The sequence below is a fragment of the Schistocerca americana genome, chromosome X (genome assembly GCF_021461395.2).
Source record: "Schistocerca americana isolate TAMUIC-IGC-003095 chromosome X, iqSchAmer2.1, whole genome shotgun sequence".
Classification (NCBI taxonomy): Eukaryota; Metazoa; Arthropoda; class Insecta; order Orthoptera; family Acrididae; genus Schistocerca; species Schistocerca americana.
In genome coordinates this window covers 161329574-161353833 of record NC_060130.1, presented here as the reverse complement: position 1 = coordinate 161353833, position 24260 = coordinate 161329574, and the positions used below count along the sequence as shown (strand labels likewise).

The following is a 24260-nucleotide window of genomic DNA, read 5'->3' as shown; positions in this document are numbered from 1 at the left end:
TTAAATCAAACATCAGAGGGCACACACAGTTGTACAGACAAGTGATTTCGAACTGACCATAATTATGAATCTTGTGGACATGGATTTGTCGTATGGTGTCATTTTAGTTTGAACATGGTATGTTATTTGTTGAATGAATGTGTTGATCACACCAAGTGACCACAACTTAAGATGACCACCATTTTGTTTGCATGACCATAATGGCAGTATAGTATTAGTTCAATTCTGAAACATTGCAGCTGGTGCAGATGTGTTTGATGGTTGAACATTGTCTTACTGCAAACTGCATTGGTAATATGTGTTGTCCACATAGGCATTGTCACCAGAATGGTTGAGGAGTCTTGGTTTAACATATCCGATTGTGATGGCCACATATGAATGAAATGCTGCCACAGTGATTGCAATCCTGCAAATGATGTGGGACATCACTGGATGCAACTTGAGTTCTCATTTTGTACATCTCAAGTGCAATCTAAAGAATAACTAGTAAATCAACTATGTTTTTGAAGTAGAAGACTTACACCTCCAGCAGACAACTCAGGAGCCTGTATTTCAACAGGACAAGGCTTGGATTCTTATAATGAGAAATGTGGAAGCCATACTAGAAGAAAGATGTGTACCACTCCTTCTCTGGTTTGCACATTTGCGTGACATGTCACCCCTGAACATGTATGGAATGTGGTTGGTTGGTGACCTTTTGTGGTTTTCTAAGACTGGTGGAACTTCACGGAGTAGAGTACAAACTCTGAGTAAGGAGGTTCCTCAGTATCCAGGTGCTGTTTTGTGCAATGTCAAAGTGTTTAGAAGCATCACTGGGAAGCTTGATGTCGTACTAAATTCAACAACCCCGAGTTTATGTACAGTTGTGTTACCTTAGAGATTTATCTTCTACTATCAGTTTTAGTGTAATGTAATCATATTGCCATAGCAGTTTTATCATCTTCAATAAATAATCATCAAGATATTTCTTTATTTATGAGCCAAACCAGCAAAGTATTTTATTCTTTTTTCTGGCAATCAAATCTTCATATTGCCACAATTGTACCACAGATTGCTCATCTCTTACGTAATGTTTTATTCCAGTATTTTAAGTGCTATATTTAAAACTACTTTATCTTTTGAGATATGAGTGCTATCTGCTCTGTATTACACACATTTTTCTTGCATTGTCATATCGCAGTCAGTTTATCCTCACAATTGTTCAGTTAGTAGTGGTTTGCTTCATTGCCTTTTGTCAGCGGTGGACTGCCTGATATTTTTTTGCATTTGGTCTTCAACTCCACATTTTCCAATCTCTAAGTATTATAAAAATGTGTGTGTGTGTGGGGGGAGGGGGGTCCATTTGTGTTTTCCCCATCTCCTCCTGAACCAGTGGACCAATCCAACTGAACTTGGTACACATGTCTTTTACTGTCAGGCAACAATTGCAGTGAATGTAAGACCCATAGTTCAGGTGATACAACGTGGCGATCAGTGAGGTGGGTGAAAAAGAGCTGCATCATTCATGAAGTTTTAATGCATTTATTCTTTAGTGCTAAGACACTCCTACAGTTGAGTCAACTTGAGGAAATCCCTGACAACTGGCACCGCTTTTGACATCTTTCAATCGTGAAGCGGAGACGGCTGCAGGCAAAAATTGTAGCCATCTACAAAGCTATGAAGAGGCATTGTCATAGAGACTGTTACAAAATCACTTTGTAGACACGTGAAGCAGCAGTGACCAGCGTACAGAAACTGTTCGGGATCGTGTTCCTTAATCTGGATACTGTTCCTACAAATTTGTACATCGTGCATATTTCTTTACATGACTGTTTGATAATTTACAAAGCGTTTTCATGAACACATAGTAATAAATTTTTTAAAAATACTGTACTTCAAACACAGCTCATTTTTTGTATTCATTTCTAATAGAAAATTGGCAAAATGAATACCCGAGCAATGCAGCTAGGTTTCTCAGCTAGTTTTAGAAATAAAGAAAATTGATTAGTGTAGAGACACTTCTCTATATGATTCATACCTAGAAAAGAGCAAACAAAATTCTCAAAGTAGTTAGGGTTTTAGGATGTCAATGTGGACTGTGATGTGAGAATTAGTAGAAAAATCCTTTAGCATAGTAACCCAGATTCCACACCTTGATTGACCCTCATAGTCTAAGTCCACCATTCAGTCACCTGGCCTGCTGATACCTATTTATATGCCGTGGGCTCAACATTCCAGAACTATGCTAAACAGTCTCCAAGCAGCTTTTTTTTTACTTTAATTTCACATGCCGCCATATCACGTGTCACAACATCGATTACAGTGATGTCTAGTAGTTTGCCAGCCAGAGTGGCCGAGTGGTTCTAGGCGCTACAGTCTGGAACCGCGCGACAGCTATGGTCACAGGTTCGAATCCTGCCTCGGTCATGGATGTGTGTGATGTCCTTAGGTTAGTTAGGTTTAAGTAGTTCTAAGTTCTAGGGGACTGATGATGACCTCAAAAGTTAAGTCCCATAGTGCTCAGAGCCATTTGAATGATTTGATGTCTAGTAGTTTCTGTAGTGGCAAGAGAATCTATACATTCTTGTCCAGCCTTGATTGGGCATGTATATTGTAACAATTACTATTTGTGTTCTACAGCTGTTGCTCACATTTGTATTTATTTTGTGTTTAACTTAACACTACACATTTTGAACATGTTCTCCTCATGGAGAGGCTGTTCGGAGAGTGGGAGGAATTTGCCAGAAGTCGATGGCTAGTGGTATCTGCTGTTGTTGTTGTTTTGATTATCTTGACATATCACTTCTGACATTTACATAATTACCTGTAGGCTATGTGTGCATGCCTTATAGTGTTAGCTGTAGGGTTAATGCCTTCATCATCTGTGAATAAATAATTAATGTAATGCTGTAATTACATTAGTAACAGAAATTGTTTAATTAGCTGTTTTTGTTTGTGTTTCAGATTGCACTGAACATGTTGATTGCCATAAAAGCATATTTGCAGGGAGTGGAAGAAGAAATATTAAGATCTGTTATAATATCTACAATATTGCAGTCGTTATATTCTTTACACTTTATTTTTCATGAAGACCTGTATCTGTATTCCTTCCTAGCTATCTCAGAAGGTGTTGGATACATGATAGCAGTGGGACTTATGACATTTCCATTCATATTGACATTCACTACAAAAGCTATCTTGGACTATAGGTTAGTCTCTTACATATATTAATTGCTGTTGACATCTCTCTACTTACTGAAGAAGAAAAAAATTTTTTATCTTGTTTCACAGATTAAAGGCATCACTGACAGAAATGTATATTGTACTGTGTTCCTATACAATTGGACAAATATTATTACAGTCGAGCAGCCACAGGAAAATGCTCTCTCTAAAAAATCCAGTCACCTCAGTTTGGAGGGTGAATGTGCTGCCTAAATGGAGTGCTGCTGTTCAGATCAGAGCATATATGGGAGAGATCATTATATACTGGGCTTTGGCTTTAGTTGCTGGTAAGTCTTATGTCCAGTTTTCAGCAATGTTACTGTAACTAGAGGACCAGATTCATGTATGAGTGATAAAACACTACTGGTTAATCTGTCATGATTTGTTGTTTTTGTGAATATAGTCGCCATTGTTCTTAATAAGAAAATTAGAACTCATTCTTTTAACACCTATAACTACAATGGTGTGCAAAACTTTAGGGTGAAAGTAACTTTTGCATGATGTGTTACTGCCAAGTAACATAGGTCGATGAAACATCGACCACACATAGAATGAACTCCTACAGTATAGTACAAAAGGTAACTGAAAGACAGACAAACAGAAATGACACTTTTATTGAAAGTCACCACGATTTATAATGGTCTGCTGGACATAAGGAAAGATGGGATGTGGTTCTTAATAGGGTGTGTGATCACCACAGATGGCAATGAATGTTCTGCAATGTGCTCCCATGCTGGCCACATGGTTGGTAGGGAGTTCTTGTGGTAGAGCATTCCATTCCTCCACCACCACAGTTGACAACTGTTGGATGTGCTATAATACATCTCCCCAATGCATCCCACATACATTCGATGGAATTTAAGTCAGAGGAATAGGCAGGCCAGTCCTTTCATTGAGTATCCTCTCGTTCAAGAGCTGTCCCACCGTCACAGTTCAATGTGATCACACTTTGTCATCCATAAAAATGAAGTCAGTGCCAAATGTACCCTGAAAATATGCACTTTGGGAAGGAGTACAGTGTCACAATGTTGACTGGTGGGTGTACTGTGTTCAATGATTGGCAGGTCACTGCACCCATGCAACATTATGACTCACTGCACAACACATGGACCGTCAAAATGACCATTTTCAACAATGTTCCTGGGTGCATTGCGTGTTCCCACCTTTCACCAGATGAGGATACGCCCAGCTTTGTCGAACATTATCACTTTTGTTAAAAGTGTTGGGAGGCATGTTGTTGCATGGACGTACTGACCTCAAAATCTTTGAACATGGTACATTTATCAGTCAGCATTGTTGTGATGCTGTGCTCTTTCCCCATGTGCACCTTTTCTGGGTTCATTTCACCCTGTCTTTGTTTTTATGGATGACAGTGTGTGACTATATTGAACTGTGCAGGTGGAGTAGTTCTTGGAATGAGAGGATATTTAGCAAATATCGCTCTGCCACAATAATTCTTTACCAACCTTTTGCCAGTACATTGCAGAGTATGCATTGCCATCCATGATGATCACATACCTTATTAAGAACCATTTTCCATCTTTCCTAATGTCCAGAGGACCATTATAAATCACGGTGACTTCTGTGTGATTATTGTCTTTGAATCAAAGTGTCATTTTTGTTCTTCTCATTGTGTGTCTTTCCGTTACCTTCTATACTGTACTGTAGCAGTTCCTTCTATCGAGCTATGTTATTTGGCAGTGACACATTGTGTGAAAGTTACTTTCATCCTTAAGTTTTGCACTCCAGTGAATTTTCAAGATTTTTGTGCAAATTTTTGTATGTTCCTGATCGCATTCTGCTAGATGGCCAAGGATGTTAGTGAGGTCTGTTGTGTGTCTTGTTCCAATAGTTTATGTTTGTGATTGTATTGTTGGCTGTCAGTGTTGCAAACTATAACAGGAGTTCCTGCAGCCTATATTACTTACGATAATGCACTGATGGGAAAACCAGATGTAGCTGCCATATTTGATAGGGAAAACTCCTGCTGCTTCAGTAAAGAGGTTCCTTTGTGACAGTTGTGTACAAACCCTACAAAAGAAATGACAAATTGGTGCTCTTTATTGTGCCCAAAAAACTGAGATACTAGATCTCGGACATAGTCAAACCACGGAGCTTTGAACAGAGTTTGTGCCTCACTGTGCCAAGTGTCTACAGTTAGAATCTTGGGCTAGGTAAAATTTCCTCTGCCAGGCAAACTGTTGTAGTTAAAAATGTGTTAATGACAGAGATTGCTTATGGTTAACCCTGATAATAACTATTGAAGGGCAAGCCACTGGCCAGCAAATCAACCCTGAACATTTATGACATGAGCAGTCATCCGTCCAGAACACTTTTTAACAATGCAGTGGCACCATATACGAGGGAGTTCTTTTTATTTTGGGAATTCAGGTTCATCTGTTATGCAAACAACTGTTTTCAAATTCCCAAATATGTTTCAACATCTTTGTGCTATCATCAGTGTGTACTTTTATTCAGTTCTTATTTTCTATTTTGTTGGGTTTTGTAGAACTCTGTTCACATTATTATATGCTGGTAGCTGGCTATCTGTAAAGTTATTTTAGTAGTTTTTGTCCTCATCTGCATTCTCATCTGTTGTGGAAGTATACACAGAAGCACAGTACAGGTTTCTGAGTAACTTCCCTCACAAGTTAGACTTTTGAACTTCACAAACCAGTGTTTATGTTGGTGTTGTGTCTGATTCCTGTCGATGTTCATGTTAAAAAGAACAGTTCTTTTTATAATAGGTGGACATGAATTCCTGTAATTTAGTCTGCAAACACAGTTATTGCTGGAACTTCAAAACTAAATGATTATTTGTCTTGTTCATTTACGAATGAAGTGTTTCCAGAACTGCCAAAAATGATGATGAAGACACGTATTCCATATTTGGCTTGAGGCAGCTTAATGTTTTGCAAAGGTAGCACACACCCTACAAGTCATCGATTTTACTCCTCTTTCACACATTTGTAGGACATAGATCGGTGTAGCAAATGATGCTCAATATGATGTGCTCCTCCTGCATTTTCAAGAAGTCGAAGGTCATAGTTTTAGGAGCCTATTGAACACCATTTGAGAATGCCAGCTGTTGAGCAACAATATTTGCACAATCAGGAACTGTGGATTTAAGGCAGCAGGCTAGAAGTCTCCTAGAGTTATGTTTGAGGCTTGTCATCCCCCCCTCCAAATCTTCCACCAAACGCTTATATCACTACAATGAGTAGTTTCTTCAAGAAGGAACTGTAATGATATCCCCCTAATCCCTCTCCCACTCCCTCACTCTCTTGTGGCCTTGCAACTCTTTTCTGAGAAAACCTGTGGCGAGCATGGGGTCTCGAGTCACTGCATTATTTTTTTCCTTTCCAGCGTTGCAGTCTTACTTTCTGACTATATCTTTTCTCGTACTCTGTCTGTAGACAGATTGCCTATTGACAACCTAGCTTGTCGCAGGACATTGATTATGGCTTTTCCCATTTTACTTATTTATTTTCAACCACTTACTTTCATTAAGTCCCCACATCCAGGTCTGTTCTCCACCTTTTCTAATATTGTTAGAGACATGTAGGCCATGCAAGGAACCTGACTACGCAGGGAATGCACTATTGAGGCCTGAGATATTACCTCTCTGTAAGTGCTGAGGAACAGGTGCCTGTCTGGTGGTATCAGGACTCTGGGCAGTGGCCGTCAGTCTGGCAATTGCTCTGGCTTCACGATACTTGTGGGGAGAGCCCTTTCTAGGTTGTTTATGCAGTATCATGACAAATATCTCACACAGTGGAAATACGACAGTCATCTGCCAGTGGCTGTGGGGTAACAACTAATGTCCGCCTGTTCTGCGATCTGTGTTAATTTCCATGAAATGCATTTCAGTTATGATCATCTCCAGTCCTTTGAGGATACCATGCCCTCTGTCAGAACCCCAGAGCATCTGGATGGGTTTACATGCTGGTTAACACAGATACTGTCAGTGAGTGAACCAGCCCGGGTGGAGGTAAGTGGTGGAGGGTAGTACTATGTTGGTGGAGGGTAGTACTACTTCATCATCTCGATCTCTGTCTCTTCAATGCACCTACCCACATTTGTGTTGCCCATGACACTTCTTTGTCTATTAAACTTACGATCTCTTCCCTCAATCTCATGGCATCACTGCAATTGATGTTATACCTCAGTCTTTATGACAGTGATCACTTTTGCCAATCCAAATGCTGTATGGGCAGAATAATAAAGAAGCATTAAGTGGGTGTGATCTTCCACACACCAGCCAAGATGGCAGCTCTTCCCGGATCTGTGAAAGATGATCTGCTTTTACGAACTTATGAAATTCCTTGTCAGTATGTTAAAAGTTGCATAGAACAAACAATATGCTCTGTACAAGAATGTTGCATCAAACACAAGCTATATATCCGCTTTCTACAGCCCAACAAAGCTGCAATGCCTGAACATTGTATTTCCATTGGCCATTGCATGAATTATGGGAAAGTCAAGATACTGTTCACAGCCTCATCCTATTGGGATTCAGTGATCAAGAAATCTGTCGAAATACAATTAGCAGACAATATGCTCAGCTGAGGAGATAGTTCGCACCTCGGCAAATAACAGAAACTACTCATTTCATGTCTGCGCTCTCAGAAAAATTATTGTTCTGAGTCTTTGCTGTCTGACATTCCAACACTTCACACATTTTAATAATTAACCACATGATTCCTAAGCACATTGGATTCACTTCATCCATTTTAATAATTAACCACATGATTCCTTAGAACATTAGATTTGTTGACTCAGCACTTTTTTATTCTGAGAAGCCTAATGAAAAATCTATGAGTGTGCTCTTGTGCCGACTGTCTTATCTCCGATGCACACACATTTACTCACAGTGTATCATTGTGACAAGTGGCTTTAATTCAGTGATGGCCTCACCTTGAAGAGCAAACATGACAACACCCCAAGCCACATGACCACTTCCATCATGGAATTTTTTACCATAAAAGGCATTCTTGTTGTTCCACAGCCCCCCCCCCCCCCCCCCCCTCATTTGCCTCATCTGAGTCCTTATCACCTTTTTTCTTCTCCCGAAATTGAAAAATGTCTTAAAAGGATGTCATTTTGTGATTTGCAAGAATATTCAAACGAATGTGATCAAACTGTTAAAAAAAAAGGCCCTACCAATTGAAGCCTTTTGGAACTGCTAGCACGATTGGGAATGACAACTCTGCTGATGTATAGCTGCCAAAGGGAACTACTTTGAAGGGGACATTGTTGTTGTTTGAAGAAAAATGGAAACATTGGTAGATAAAAAATCAGTCTCACTGCTCTTCTCACACACTTCGTATGTGTATCATTGCGAAGTGTGTGACAGAGGGTACTTTCTACCATACTATATACTGAAGTTTCTTGTATTCTATCCATGTACTGAGAGTGGTAAGATTTTGTGTGTTTTGAGGTTTTTTTTCTGCTACACATAAAAAGTCTGTAACCATTTGCACCATCCCTTGATGTTCCCTGTAAGTCCAACCTGATATGGGTTCCATACACTTGAATATTACTCAAGTATAGGGCATAAAAGTGTATTTTAAGTCCCCTCTTTTGTAGGCAAACTGTGTTTTCCCAATGTTTTATCAGTTAACTATCGCCTGTGATTTGCTTCAACTACAACTGAGCCAAAGTGGTTGTTCTGTTACACATCTCTACATATTGTTGAGGAAAGGGGAAAAAAGGCATGGAGAGTTAAAGCAGTCCTCATCACGAAGGTTCTTTCAAACAATTCAGTGCTGTATTAGGCACGGTCATATTGTAGATAGTATGCTCTTGGCCTCCTCTGACCTTTGAGATGACTAGATACAGGTGGACCCCGAACTGTGGTGCCATTTGGTATTTTTCACTTTAACAAATTATTGCTAGATATGAAAGAAGTGATAAGTGACAGGAAAAATTCTTTGACTTTACTGAGATTTGAAAGCTCGACCTTTGGATTTACTGTCTGGCACTTGCTCACATAGCCTTCAAGGCACACACATTTATGATATGACTGACAAGGTGTGACTCATTAATCTTATAGTTAAAAGGATATCACATGTTTATGTTCCACGAAGTGCACCACTTTGTATTTAGATATTATGAGCAAGTTGCCAGTCTTTGTGCTTGACATATTTTGTCGAGATCTAGTCAGATATTATGGTAATTTTTACCAGATCAAATTTCTTCATAACTAACAGCATGATAGGTGAAAAGCTTGAGACAGCAACTATTATTATAGTTGAATGCTGTCAATTTGCTGTGCTGGCCACCATTGTTAGGATTAAACTACCCTTTTATTTTATATGTTTCAGTACTACATAGTTTTGGCTGTGTAGCCATTCTCAAGTGTCTGTTACACGTATCAGCTCCAATAGTTTGGATTAGATTAGATTACTACTTGTTCCATAGATCATGAATACGACATTTCGTAATGATGTGGAATGTGTCAGGTTAATAAAAGGTGTCTATACAAGATATTACATTAGACAAAATATTACATGACACTCAATATTTTAAATTTTTTTTTTTTTTTTTTTTTTTGTTGGGGGTTAGGAAATTACCCACTTACTATATCCAACAATTCATCTAATGAGTAGAAGGAGTTGCCATTAAGAAATTCTTTTAATTTCCTTTTAAATGCTAATGGCTATCTGTCAGACTTTTGATGCTATTAGGTAAGTGACCAAAGACTTTTGTGGCAGCGTAATTTACCCCCTTCTGAGCCAAAGTTAGATTTAACCTTGAGCAGTGAAAATCATCCTTTCTCCTAGTGTTGTAGCCATTACCCTGCTATTACTTTTGAATTCCTTCGGATTGTTAATAACAAATTTCATAAGTGAATATGTATATTGTGAGGCTACAGTGAAGCTTTCTAGCTCTTTAAATAAGTGTCTGCAGGAGGATCTTGGATGAGCTCCAGCAATTATTCTGATTACACGCTCTAGTGCAATGAACACTCTTTTACTCAATGATGAGTTACCCCAGAATATGTCATACGAAAGCAGAGAATGAAAATAGGTGTGGTAACCTAATTTACTCAGATGTATGTCGCCAAAATTTGCAATGACCCTAATAGAATAAGTAGTTGAACTCAAAACGTTTCAGCAGATCCTCAGTGTGTTTTTTCCAGTTCAACCCCTCATCAATGCATACACCTAGAAATTTGAATATTCTACCTTAGCTACCGATTTCTGATCGAAGTCTATATTTATTAATGGTGTCATTCCATTTCCTGTGTGGAACTGAATATACTGTGTTTTGTCAAAGTTTAATTAGATCCCATTTGCAGAGAACCACTTAATGATTTTCTGAAAAACATCATTTACAATTTCACCAGTTAATTCTTGTCTGTCGGGTGTGATAGCTATACTTGTATCATCGGCAAAAAGTACCAGCTTTGCATCTTCGTGAATATAGAATGGCAAGCCATTAATTGCATCTTTGTGAATATAGAATGGCAAGCCATTAATATATATTAAGAACAGCAGAGGACCCAAGACCGAACCTTGTGGCACCCCATTCTTGATTGTTCCCCAGTTTGAGAAATCACCAGTTTTTTGCATGTTATGTGAACTGTTTATTTCAACTTTCTGCACTCTTCCAGTTAGGTATGATTTAAACCATTTGAGCACTGTTCGATTCATACCACAGTACTTGAGCTTATCTAGAAGTATTCCATGATTTACACAATCAAAAGCCTTTGATAGATCACAAAAAATCCCAACGGGTGACTTCCGGTTACTCAGAGCATTTAATATGTCATTAGTGAAAGTGTATATAGCATTTTCCGTTGAAAAACCCTTCTGGAAACCTAACTGACATTTTGTGAAAACTTTATTTTTACAAAGGTGTGAAGCTACTCTACAATACATTACTTTTTCAAGAATTTTGGATAAGGCAGTCAGAATAGAGATTGGGCGGTAGTTGTTGACATCAGATGTATCCCCTTTTTTATGCAGTGGTATAACAATGGCATACTTCAGTCTATCTGAGAAAATACCCTTCTTCAGAGAGCTATTACATATGTGGCTAAGAATCCCACTTATCTCTTAGGAACAAGCTTTTATTATCCTGCTGGAAATGCCATCAATTCTATGTGAGCTTTTATTCGTAAGAGTGTTTATTATCTTCCTAATTTCAGAAGGAGAGGTGGGTGGAATTTCAATTGTATCAAATGGTGTGGGTAAGGCCTCTTCCATTAACTGCCTTGCTTCTTCTAATGAACATTTAGATCCTATTTTCTCTACAACATTTAAAAAATTATTATTCAAAATGTTTTTGACTTCCAGCTTGTTGTTTATCAAGTTTCCATTCACTTTGATGGTAATGCCGTCATCCTGTACTCTTGGTTGCCCTGTCTCCCTTGTAATAATATTCCAAATTTTTTTGATGTTGTTATCAGTCAGCAACAAAAAATTAGAAGAAAAAAATTGTGTAGTTGCAAATTTTTGTACAGTGTTTGGAGGATGTGTCATGAACAACATATTGAAAATCCCCACCGGTGGAGGGGGGGGGGGGGGGGGGCAGTTAAAAGTAATTTTTTTTTTAGAATAACTTAAAAACTGCAGGTTCCTGTAAAAATGCTTTCCAGTACAAAATTGAAATACATAAAACTTTATATGGGAATGGTGTTCCTCATTTTCTTTCTAGGACTAATAGTTTCCTCATTGCCTTGTTTCTTCTATTCATAGTACTGGTAATATCATATTTGAAGAAAATAGATTGGTTTGCATGTGATCAGTCTTTTTATAACTGGCGCTAGTTTCCACAGAGTAAGTCATTTTGTTGCAGTTAGGTCATAATGTTTGAACTCTTAATGTCTTCTAGTATTCTGATAAAACTAGATAAGTCTTTTAGGACTTCTAATACCTATAAGGTATAGCCTTATAAAAGGAGCTGTCCCATAACATTATTTTCTAGTAGAAAGTATGTTTGTTTCTGTGTTCTCTATAATCTTTCAAAGCTGGAAATACTTTTTCCATGTTGAGTATACAGTATCAGTCAACTGTATTTTTGCCATTCTCATCACCACTTAACTACTTAATAGGCATCATGAATGATGTAAACACTTTTTTTAATCATGAAAAAGAAGTACAGGCGCAGTATCTCACTTTCATTTGTAAGCAATGAACCATAAACTGATCATTCTGCATAATGCATCTATTGTTTACTATGTATGTTAACATTTTATATCAAGTGAGATACATTTGTTTGCATGTTAATGTTCTTGGCGTTAATGTGCTTCCTTTATAATGTGTTTAGCTGTAACTTCAAATGTTAAGCTTGTTGCCAAGTTTAATCACCATGACATTTCATTTTATAGCTGTTATTTCTTGCAGGTACCACTTACCTTGGTATTTTCATAATACCGTCAGCATTTACAGTTACTGTGCTTTCAAGAGCCTTCAGGGAATATAAACGTTCAGCAGCCTATCAAGCAGGTGAAGTTAACACCAAACAATAATAAGCTGTAATTCTCAGTAACTGTTGTGAAACAAGATCATGCTAAATGATTGTGAATATGGGGCTAACTGCCATGTTCAAATATGGAATCATTTATAAAATGTTTTTTTGTGATAACTACTGTGCACTAATTGAACTGTCTTTGTTTAGCAATTGAGCACATACATTTTCTTAAAAAAGAGTTTTCAAAGATTTTAAGATGGTCTAAAATTACAAATGATCTTTATGTAGCACTTTTTATGTTCTTGTAAGTAATCTGAAAGATTATAGGAGCATCAACATTTATTGTGGCAAGTTTAGTTTTTATTGATCTAAGAAGACTGTTAAAACAGTATTTTTTTAAAAAATATGTCTTTGGCTAGTACTTATAGTTAATTACTTATTATTATTATTATTATTATTATTATTATACGTATCACTCTACAATGTTATTATTAGTATTATTATACGTATCACTTTATGAGAGTACAAATTAAAGCCATTACTGATTGATATGTTATAAACGCCATTCAGACTATGGCACGAACTGAACAAATATCATTTCATGCTGTGTATTTTATATTTGGTTATTTTCTATATTTTTGTTGTAATTATTTTCTAATTGTGTTGTTTAAATAAATAGGTTTAGGTTAAATGAGTGTATGTGTATTTAAATGTTACCTGTATTCTAACATTGTTTTTGGAAACTCCACTTTAGTGTAAAGACTGCTTGTAAGAAAGACAAATTGCAAGCCTTTGCTCTTTCAAAGGTTGCTAGTCAACTGCATTGATATGATCTGTGTGTCTCCCAGCTGTGTGAAATGGGACACTAAATGTGCGCACGGAATGACCACTCCCATCATTAGTTTGATATTCATCTCGTTTGAAATTAAATTTTTTGTTAGCAGCAGTAATTTGTACGCCTTCCAAATATTTAAAGAACTTTATGCTACGCAATTACACAAATATATTTGAATCTGTGTTCACAAATCGGAAAGACAGATTATAATCTCGTGGAGAAGGAGCATTTGTTGTAACAAGCAGAAACATTAGATCCAGTGAGTCTAAAATAAATTGGACTGCAAACTAATATGGACAGGAATAATCAGGTTTGATTGACTTCTTTTATAAATCAGATATTTCTACCAACAGATCCACACTCGTTGATCATATCATTATCCAAAGTAGCCTAAACTTGATATCATGGAAATACTCCCAAGTACACAATGGTGGTATCAGGTGGTGATTAACCTACCCAATATCAATTGGGAAAATGTACATTAATGTTACTGACAATAAGGACAAACAATGCTGCAAAATAATGTCGACTTCATTGTCTGACAACTACCCTGAACAACTAGACAAACAACCCACAGCTGAAAGAAACATTTTAGACCTTGTGGCTACAAACAGAACCAATCTTTTTGTGTCATCAGTGAGAGAGGGATAAGTGACCATGGTGTTATGAGAAACAATGATCACCAAAAGCAAAAAGGTCATAAATAAAGTTAGGAAAGTATTTGTGACTGGCTATCAGCTTACTTAAAGGGTAAATTGAGAACATTTACTTCAGATCTGGAATATGGGGAACAATTGTGCATTAATATACCATGGTTTGCATAAATACGTATCAAGGAAAGTAATAAAATGTGGCAAAGACCCAGCTTGGTTTGATGGTACCATTTGGAGAATACTGTAAAAGGAAAAATGGACTACTACACTGTCCATACAAAAGAAACTGTAGGGAAACCAACAGACAAAACTTAATAGTGCGAGAATGCTTAGTCTCATGGCAGTAACACTGAATAAAATGTTCTTGCGCTTTCAGCCATTGAAGTTAAAACATCACTAACTTTTGATCAAGCACTTCTTTTCCATTGTCAAGTTGAATGACTGTAGATTGACTGCTGGTATGCCCTTATATACTGTAGCTGCTGGCTGTGATATCACTGGTGTTCACAACCTTGCCACATGTTAACTCTGCATTCGATGTGCCCGTTTCAACATCATGCTCTCTGGGTGCAAGCCGTGCTGAGCTACAGGCTGCTGTCTTTATTAAGTAGCTAGTGATCCTTGAAAATTCTGAATCAGCCGGGCATCTTACATAACCTGAGAAAAAAGTCAGGAAATTCAAATGGAGTCCTGGAATTTAAAACATTCTGCTCTATTATTACTGTTTCATAATAAACATTAAAGTCAATATTTTCTTTTCTTAATAAAACAGGCACAAAAAATTTTTCTTCCGTGTTCTCATTTCTCATTTTGTCGCAACACAACTTTGAAAGTTGAGATGATGTGGCCGAGAGTGTATTGGGAATGTCAGCTTAATGAAATAAAACAATATTGAAATTAAGTACTTTACATGAAATTGTTTTATGTACAGTATAACAAGAAATGCTGTGTGTTAAATCTAGACACTTGGTGAACGAGTATAGTGCATTGCTTTTTCCTTTATTATTTTCAGTTTTGATATACAGGGTGATTCTTATTAGCAGTTAAAAACCCTTGAAGTAATGTAGATAATGCTGAGACAAATAATTGAATATAAGACGTGAGGGCCAAAAATGTCGGGAAATACCTGAAAAGTGGATGACAGATGTTGACCATGTGAAGCCACCAGATGACGTACCTCGCAGCACGTGCAGCAGTTGGGCTTGTCAGTCCTACCTTCACCGAAAAGTGGCAGTGCTACATATCGCTCCACTAGGCTATTCTGTTTTCATTCTTGAATTATCCAATTGATATGATAGTGCTGGTAGTAGCTATACAAGACTACAATGATTCGGGTTACATTTATGAGTAGACTAGCAGAGTGATGTGAAGCACTTACCTTTACCAGCGAGAGTAGGCTTGACAAGCCCAACACCTTCACGTGCGGCAACGTACATCATCGTCATCTGGTGATGTCACGTGTTCAGCGTTTGTCATCCAATTTTTGGGTATATTCTGACATTTGCAACCCCATGTGTCTTATATTAAATTACTTGTCTCAGAGTCATCTACGTCATTTCGGGGTTTTTTAAATGTTAATAAGAATCACCCTTTATAATCCTGACAGACAAAACACCTTTAGAAAATTTGAATGTTTACAAACATATTTTGATAAGAAGTAGACTATAAGGCAATATTATTTATATACTAAAACAGAAATAAGAGATTGATAAAAAGTAAAACTGAACCTTGAAAACATGGAAAAAACCTTGAATTTCAATTTGTGACTCTGCTAACCATCCTTTAAGGGTGTTGTCAGTGGTTTTTATTTCAGTGGGTTCTTGAACTAAAGAGTCCCAGAAGCCATTAGTGTGAATCAGGATAGAGGTTTTATCAAATCTGATCTGGTCACAATTTTCTAGAGCATGCTCAGCTAATGCAGTTTTTTCAGGGTAGTGTAGGCATCAAAATCTAATTCTCTTTTTTGCATTGTTCTACGATGTTTGTCTGACAAAATATTGGGTGCATTCTCTAAGTATCTTTTAGATACCGCGTGTTCTGAGACCTGCCACACCTTTAACTGGTCTCAGTACTGTCCGTATTTTTTTATGAATGCCCAAAAATTGGTCTGATTTTGTGACTTTTCAGCAGGTGGCTTATCTTCTACATCTACATCTACATTGATACTCCGCAAGCCACCCAACGGTGTGTGGCGGAGGGCACTTTACGTGCCACTGTCATTACCTCCCTTTCCTGTTCCAGTCGCGTATGGTTCGCGGGAAGAACGACTGTCTGAAAGCCTCCGTGCGCGCTCTAATCTCTCTAATTTTACATTCGTGATCTCCTCGGGAAGTGTAAGTAGGGGGAAGCAATATATTCGATACCTCATCCAGAAACGCACCCTCTCGAAACCTGGCGAGCAAGCTACACCGCGATGCAGAGCGCCTCTCTTGCAGAGTCTGCCACTTGAGTTTATTAAGCATCTCCGTAACGCTATCACGGTTACCAAATAACCCAGTGACGAAACGCGCCGCTCTTCTTTGGATCTTCTCTATCTCCTCCGTCAACCCGACCTGGAGCTACTGATTGGCAGAAAAGCAAGTTTCTTTTCCTACTTCTTGTTGGTGGTCTTATTGCAGTTCTTACGTGACATCACTTCCTTTATTTGATGATCATTGTTCCTGAAGACTTCAGATAGATGTCTCATCTCATGGGACAAGTTATTGGCTATGATATTGTAATTAAAGGATATTTCAATGTTTGTAACACAGTGTGCTTCTATGCTGGGTGGTGATGGCTGATGGCATCCAAGTACAGCTCAGTGTGCACAGGTTTTCTGTAGATACTGTGGCCAAGACATCAGTTTCGTTTGTGGTGGACTAGAATGTCAAAAAATAGCAGTGTGTTGTGTTTTTCTACATTCTCTGAACTGGATTTTGCTGCTAATGTTGTTGAGTTGTTCCAAGAACCAAATTACGAATGTGTTGTTAATGTATTGGAAGAATCAACTAGGCAACCACAACAGATGGGTATCAGTGAAGATGTCAGAGTAACATGTGGTTTTTGAAGAAGGGGAAAAGTCTTTTCTAGTAGTTGAAGGGGAAAAGTCTTGAGGATTCACTGATATGACATTCTAATATTAACAAATAGGCTCTTGCTGTGTTCGTACTGTGATGGCTGAAAGCAGTTTGAAGCTATAGCCATTAAATTTTCTCAGGTCATAGAGCTCTGTTATATGATTTAATAATTGTGGCACCCTCTTGGATAAAGTATTTCAGTGGTAAAATAGTCCCCACTCAGATCTTCAGGTGAGGAGTACTCAGGAGGACATTGTCATCAGGAAAAAGAAACCTAGCACTATTCAGCTCGGAGGGTGGAATGTTAGAGGACTCAGTTGGGGTTACAGAATTTAAAAAGAGAAGTGTATAGGTTGAAGTTAGATGTAGCTGGACTTGTAAACTTGTAAACTGTAGTGACAGGAAGAACAGTATTTCTGATGATGTGAGTAAAGGGTTATCAACCCAAAATCAAATATTTCTGAAGAATATGAATAAGAACAGATGAACTATTATGAACAGCATAGTGAGCCCATTACCAAGGCCAAGATAGACACGAAGCCAATACCCTCAGTAGCAGTGCAAGTTTATATACTGCAGTTGATGAAATAAAAGAAATTATTCAGATAGTTAATGGAAAGAAAAATTTAGTTGTGATGGTGGACTGGAATTCAATAGTAGGAAAAAGAAAGAGAAGGAAAAACAGTTGGAGGACAAGGACTGGGGGAAAAGAATGAAAGGGGAATCCTCCAGGTAGAATATTGCACAGAGGACAGTTTAATAATTCATACCGCTTGAAAGAAGAAAAGAGACCTGAAGACACCTGGAAGTTCCAGGTTGATTATGTAATACAAGAATTTCAAAACCACATTTTAAGCTGTAATACATTTCCAGGGTTCAAAATGGTGCAAATGGCTCTGAGCACTGTGGGACTTAACATCTATGGTCATCAGTCCCCTAGAACTTAGAACTACTTAAACCTAACTAACCTAAGGACAGCACACAACACCCAGCCATCACGAGGCAGAGAAAATCCCTGACCCCGCCGGGAATCGAACCCGGGCGTGGGAAGCGAGAACGCTACCGCACCATTTCCAGGGTTGTTTGTGGACTGTGATCATATTGGCTATGAACAGCTGGTTAAATCTGAAGAATTTGCACAAAATTAAAAAATTAATTAAAAGAAACTGGTGGTTGAGGTTATCAAAGAGAGCATTGGGCAACAATTGACTTTAACAGGAGAAGGGACTACAATATAAGCTGAAAAGGCAAATTAAAGAGATGAAATAGCGAATGGAACAGAGGATCAAAGAGGCAAAAAGATGAGGCCTAGTAGAAATTGTTGGATAACACATGGGATAATGAAGTAGGCAGAAGGGAATACATAGACCTAAAAAATGAGATTGACAGGATGTGCAAAATGGCAAAGCAGGAATTGTTTGAGGGGAAATGCAAAGCTGTAAAAGCATGCATGACTATGGGAAAGATAGATGTCACCTATAGGAAATAAAAGAAATATTTGGTGAAAAGGAAAATAGCTGTATCAATATCAAGAGCTCAGATGGCAAGCCAGTATTAAGCAAAGAAGGAAAGGCTGAAAGCTGTAAGGAAAATATAGAACTATGTAAAAAGAAAAAGACGTATTGAAGACAAGTTATGAAAAAAGGAAGAGAACATAGATGAGAATCAGATGGGAGGTACAACGGTGAGAAAAGAATTTGAGAAAGCAATAAAGACATGAGTTGAAACAAGGCTCCTCGAGTAGACCTCATTCCCTATTCCTCCTGGTATGGAAGGTAAATGAAATATGTGAAAGACCTTCAGACTTCAAGAAGAATGTAGTGTTTCCAGTTCCAAAAAGAACAAGTTCTGACAAGTGTAAATATTACCAAACCATCATTTTAATAAGTCTTGTTTTGCAAAATACTGACATGATTTATTTAAAAAATAATTGAAAGACTTGGAGAAGCTGACTTTGGGAAAGATAAGGTTGGATTTGGGAGGAATGTAGAAACAAGAGTGGCAATACTGACTCTCACTTACCTTAGTGGAAAGGTAGAAGAAAGGCAAGCATAAGTGTATAGCACATAGAGATCTAGTGAAAGAGTTCGACAGTTTTGACTAGAAAACATCCTTTGAAATACTGAAGGTAGAAGTCATTAAATGCAGAGATTGGAGGATTATCTACATTGTGTACAGAAACTGGACTACCTGCCTGGATAGCCGTGCGTCTTTTAAAGCGATGCTTTCACGACATTTAGGTGTGCTACCCCAGTTCAAATCCTCTCGGGAGGGGGGTTATGGTCTCTAGTCCACACCCCACTAGGTGAGTACTGGGCTAGTACACAATTCCCACCTTATTTACTTCATTGGCAAACATTCAGAAAATTTTTGCTCTGTTTCACATGAAAAACACTACAAGCAGATAGTTGCAGTACAAACATTCTGTCTCAGGTGATAAAGGGGTGGTGACAGGAAGGGCATCCAGCCACCGTAAACTAACCATGCCACACACACTAATAACCATGCCGACCCTACACTGATGTGGGACAAAGGCACAAGAAAAGGTATTTGTACAGAAACTAGAGAGCAGTTATACTCATAGACATTGATAGACATAAAAGGAAGGTAGTAGTTGAGAAAGGAGGGAGACAAGATTGTAGCCTAACTCCATGTTATTCAGTTTGTGCATTGAGCAAGTAGTAAAGGAAATAAAGGAGAAAATTGGAGAAAGTAATTTAAGTTCAAGGAAAAGAAACACTTCGAGGTTTGCTGTTGACATTTTAGTTGTATCAGAGACAGTAAATGACATGGAAGGTCAGTTGAATGATATGGACAATCCTGAAATATTCCACCACTGCAGCTTTTGAGGCTGGAGTTCTATAAAATCATTTGGTTACACTGTTTGATATATACTCACTTCTGATGAGTCTCTGGCACTGCCCATTTATAACCATAAACTCGGTGTTTGAGTCTTGTCAAGTACAAGTGATTTCTCTATCAGCATAGAAAAGAGAGAAAAGTACGCTGTGTGTGTGTGTGTGTGTGTGTGTGTGTGTGTGTGTGTGTGTGTGTGTGTGTGTGTGTGCGCGCGCTCGCGCACGTGCGCGCGTGTGTGTGCGTGTGTGTAAAACAGGACAAAGGTGAGGATCAGATGGGAGGTACAATACTGCAAAAAGAGTTTTACAAAGCAATAGAGAGGTAGATTGAAGCAAGGCTGCTGGAGTAGACTACATTCCTTATTCCACTGTCTTCAGGTCAGGTGGTGACTTTCCCATTTGCTAATTTTTTTGTCTATGTGAGTTTCTGTTGACAGGTTATGATGGACTTATATGACCCGTTTCTAAATCCTTTAACATGATTTATCCAGGGTATAACTTGGGGAGGGAGGGGGGGGGGGGGGAAGAGAGAGGAGGAGGAGAGAATACATGTATGTATGTATATGTATTTTTATTTATATAAAAAAAAGATTGCTGTAAATTTATTTTATACATACACTTGCAACACATTACAGAGTGTGTGAAAACAGTACAAGAAAACAGGGCACAAGGATGAAGTTTATTGTCGAAATGCTGATTATTTATCACGCTAAATTCACAGCAGTCTTTGGAAAAGTTGCAGAAACGAATTATAAGCTGCACAAAACACTGTTAGTCCAGAAATGCAAGATACCATGACTAAAAGAATACACAAGTAATGTGGTTTTGGATGGCAGGGAGATAACAGTGACGTTACATTGTACCCTGATGATACCAGTGTTATAATAAATCGCACTAGAGGCTAAGCAACACAAGAAGCAGTAAATGATATTTTCCAAAGAATTATAAAGTGGTTCTCAGAACATGGACTCTCCCTAATTGTTAAAAAAAAAACACACTACATTCTATTCTGTACAACAAACAGTCATACCAACAATTGATGTAGCACGTGAACAGTAGTCAGTAAATAGGGCAAAATGCTCCAATGTTTTTGGTGTACATATTGATGAAAACTTGAAGTGGGAGAAGCATATTACTCAGCTTCTCAGACATGAAGTTCAGCTACTTATGTTCTTCGTACAATTGCTAATCTTGGTAATAGATGAAATCAACCTCCTGACATATTTTGCATATGCACACTCTGTAGTGTCCTATGGAATAATTTTCTGGGGTAAACTCATAACTTACAAAGAAAGTATTTACTACACAAAAGTGAGCAATAAGAATAATATGTGGTGTTTGCCCATGGACGTCATGTAGGTACATATTCAAGGAGTTAGGCATTTTAACTGCACTGTCACAATACATATATTTGCTAATCAAATTCCTCATAAATATCCCATCACAATTGGAGAAGAACAGTGATGTTCATACCTACCAAACTAGAGGGAAATGACCTTTATCCTTTATCCATTATTAAAGCTGCCAGTGGCTCTGAATGGAGTTCAGTATGTAGCAATTGTCCAATAACATAAAATGTCTGACAGGTAGCAAAGAAAGTTGTAAGTCTAATGTAAAATCATATTTCCTGGATAACTCCTTTTATTCCACTGGTGAATTTCTACTTTGAAACTGGAAGCCAGGAGTGAAAAAACCCTGGTTTTTAAGTGTAATTGCACGAATAGGACTATAATAATGTGTTCATTAATGTTGACACTAATCATGTATACATAACGTGTAAATGACTCGTTCCACATAATTTTGGTAAAAGAACTATTCAAATGCTATTTGCAACATGTAAGTAACTGTATTTGTTTCACAGAGCACATTTGTTTCTCATGGTGGAGGTAGAGTAAACAAGAATACAACCATAACATTTGCATTGGATGAACTTTGTATGTTTTTCATGTGAAGGGAAGACTGCAACATCAAACTTTCTGTGGATGTCACTCGTCCTGTAATGGAACACATCTGCAATTGTGTACATTCAATCACTTGATTATCGTCATGCACTCTCCACAGCGTGACAAAACACAGCTTTATTACAGGCCATCTGATACCGACAATCATTTATTTCGCCCCATCAGTGCTACATTACAACAGGAAGATTGTGCACTCCACTTTCATACTAAGTTGTAACTTGTCTTGCATCCCATCACCCATTAGAAAGAGAGAACGAGTCAATTAGTAGAAAATGATTGCAGTGCCACCATTCTCAGATTCATCATACTAGTACAACTGCATTGGGTAGGAAGAAGCCAATCTGGCAGTAATGTAACAGTGGCACCTGATTTGTAAGGTGCGCAACCCTCAACATTTGACTCATACTTTCTTCAATTCTGATCCCTAATGGCCAGGTGACTTGTCTACCATACCAGTAATGTTGTCTACAGGCCATTGCATTGAGTTACGATTAAAATTCAGAGAACAATATGAGTTAGCTGTATATTAACTCTAAATTGTAGTGTAACTTACATCATTTAAACAGCACATGACAAGAAACATCTCAGGAGACAAGAGTTAATTAACGAACATTGTCATAGTTCAGCCAATTTGCGTGAAATATTTATAAATCATATACCCAAACCTTCCTCATAAATCAGTGTCCCTTATTAGTGAAAAATGTATCATATCTCTACAGTAGTTCCTAAGATTAGCCTTCACATACAGACAGAAAAACACGGCAGGGGACTTTAATTTGTGAGATGTAGTTATTTGTGATTGGTAATAGCCTCACTAGACATGATTGTGTTCTTGATGGAAATGAATACACCTTCACCATTAGTGCATAGCCTATCCTTGTGATTTATATCTCAATGAGAAATTAAAAATTCGCTACTGTGAACTCCTGGTTTTACTACAGTTCAAAACTGAGACTAATTTTGAGACATTTTAACATTTCCTCTTCCTGATATGCAAGGACAAATGGCCTCTGTTATCAATGTTATGGATATACTCCTCTCTTTGGATAAAGCACATATTTGAGCATTAGGCTCTTGGAAGAGTTTATCTAACATATAAGAAACCCATGTGCATGTCAGAAGCACACTGCTACTGGAGTAACCACTTTTCTTTCATGTTCTATTCCCCATATTCCAGACATCTCAGCATGATGTGCAACATGTCATTAGGTTCACAAATGAAATGCACTTTCCCCATGATAACTGGTCATTTACGTAACTAGGTTTTAGTTTAACTCTAATCTGCAACAAAATTTGTCAAGTGTAGGCCAACCACTTACATACTGTCTACTCAGAAATTTATCTATGGAGTAGGAGGAGTTGCCAAATAGAAATGACTTCAGGTTGTTCTTAAAACTTTCATATATATCAGCACTTGTTCTTAACAAGGGAGGCAGTCAGATATTTGCATAGTTACGTATTAGGTTCTGGGTGGTGGAAGCTAGTTTTGTTCTTAGAGTCATACTTAAAAATTCTATTATCATTTTCAGATAATGACCAATTTTTCACAATAAACTTCATAAGAGAGAGAATGTATTGTGAAGTGGTTGTTAGTATGCTTAATTTTCGAAATGGACATACTTACAACTCATTTCTTTGTTATGAATACTTTCTGCCTATGTGTGGAATTGGCTCAGAAAACTATTGCATATAACATCAGCAAATGAACGTATGCAAAGTAGGCTAATTTTTTGTGGTTTTTGTCACCAAAATCAGTCCAGATGTTGCTGTACTGAAGCATCTGAGAAGATCTTCAGCATATGATTTCCAAATTAAGTTCCGATTTGTATGCAAACCCAGGAATTTTGAACAATCATTTTTATTTAGTACAGTTCCCCTGCATTTTGTTGTTATGGATGAAGTTATATCTTACTTTGTACAGAACTGAATTACCTGTGTTTGTTCTACGTTAAATGAAAGACTATTTGTGAGGAACCAATCTATAATACACTCAGTGACAAAAAAGTGAAGCAACCAGAAGACATGGTTGGATGTTATTGTAACTTCATGTACGTATGTGCCATTGTCGGGTGTGTGAATGATTAGAGTTGTGATTCTTGCTACAGAATGACCACCAGAGAACATTAGTATTGTTCATTTTTAGTGTTGTTACCAGGCCTTGCAGGGTGTATAAAGGATAAAGGACACGAATAGTGTCAGATATTGACTGACCACTGTGAATGACACGGAAAATTTGTGGACTCCTGTGTGACTGCTTTATCAGCACCAGAAAGAGT

General features: G+C 37.7%; 1 protein-coding gene across 1 annotated transcript in view; it reads left to right on the top strand.

Annotated features, from left to right (window-relative positions):
* LOC124555880 overlaps positions 1 to 13048 on the top strand; it is a 244877-nt gene extending 231829 nt beyond the window's left edge. Inside the window, exons 24-26 of the mRNA XM_047129941.1 lie at positions 2944 to 3188; positions 3271 to 3488; positions 12555 to 13048. Of these exons, the coding sequence (XP_046985897.1) occupies positions 2944 to 3188; positions 3271 to 3488; positions 12555 to 12679 (588 nt within the window). The 3' untranslated portion in view covers positions 12680 to 13048. The remainder of the gene's footprint in view (positions 1 to 2943; positions 3189 to 3270; positions 3489 to 12554) is intronic.
* The last annotated feature ends 11212 nt before the right edge of the window (positions 13049 to 24260 follow it).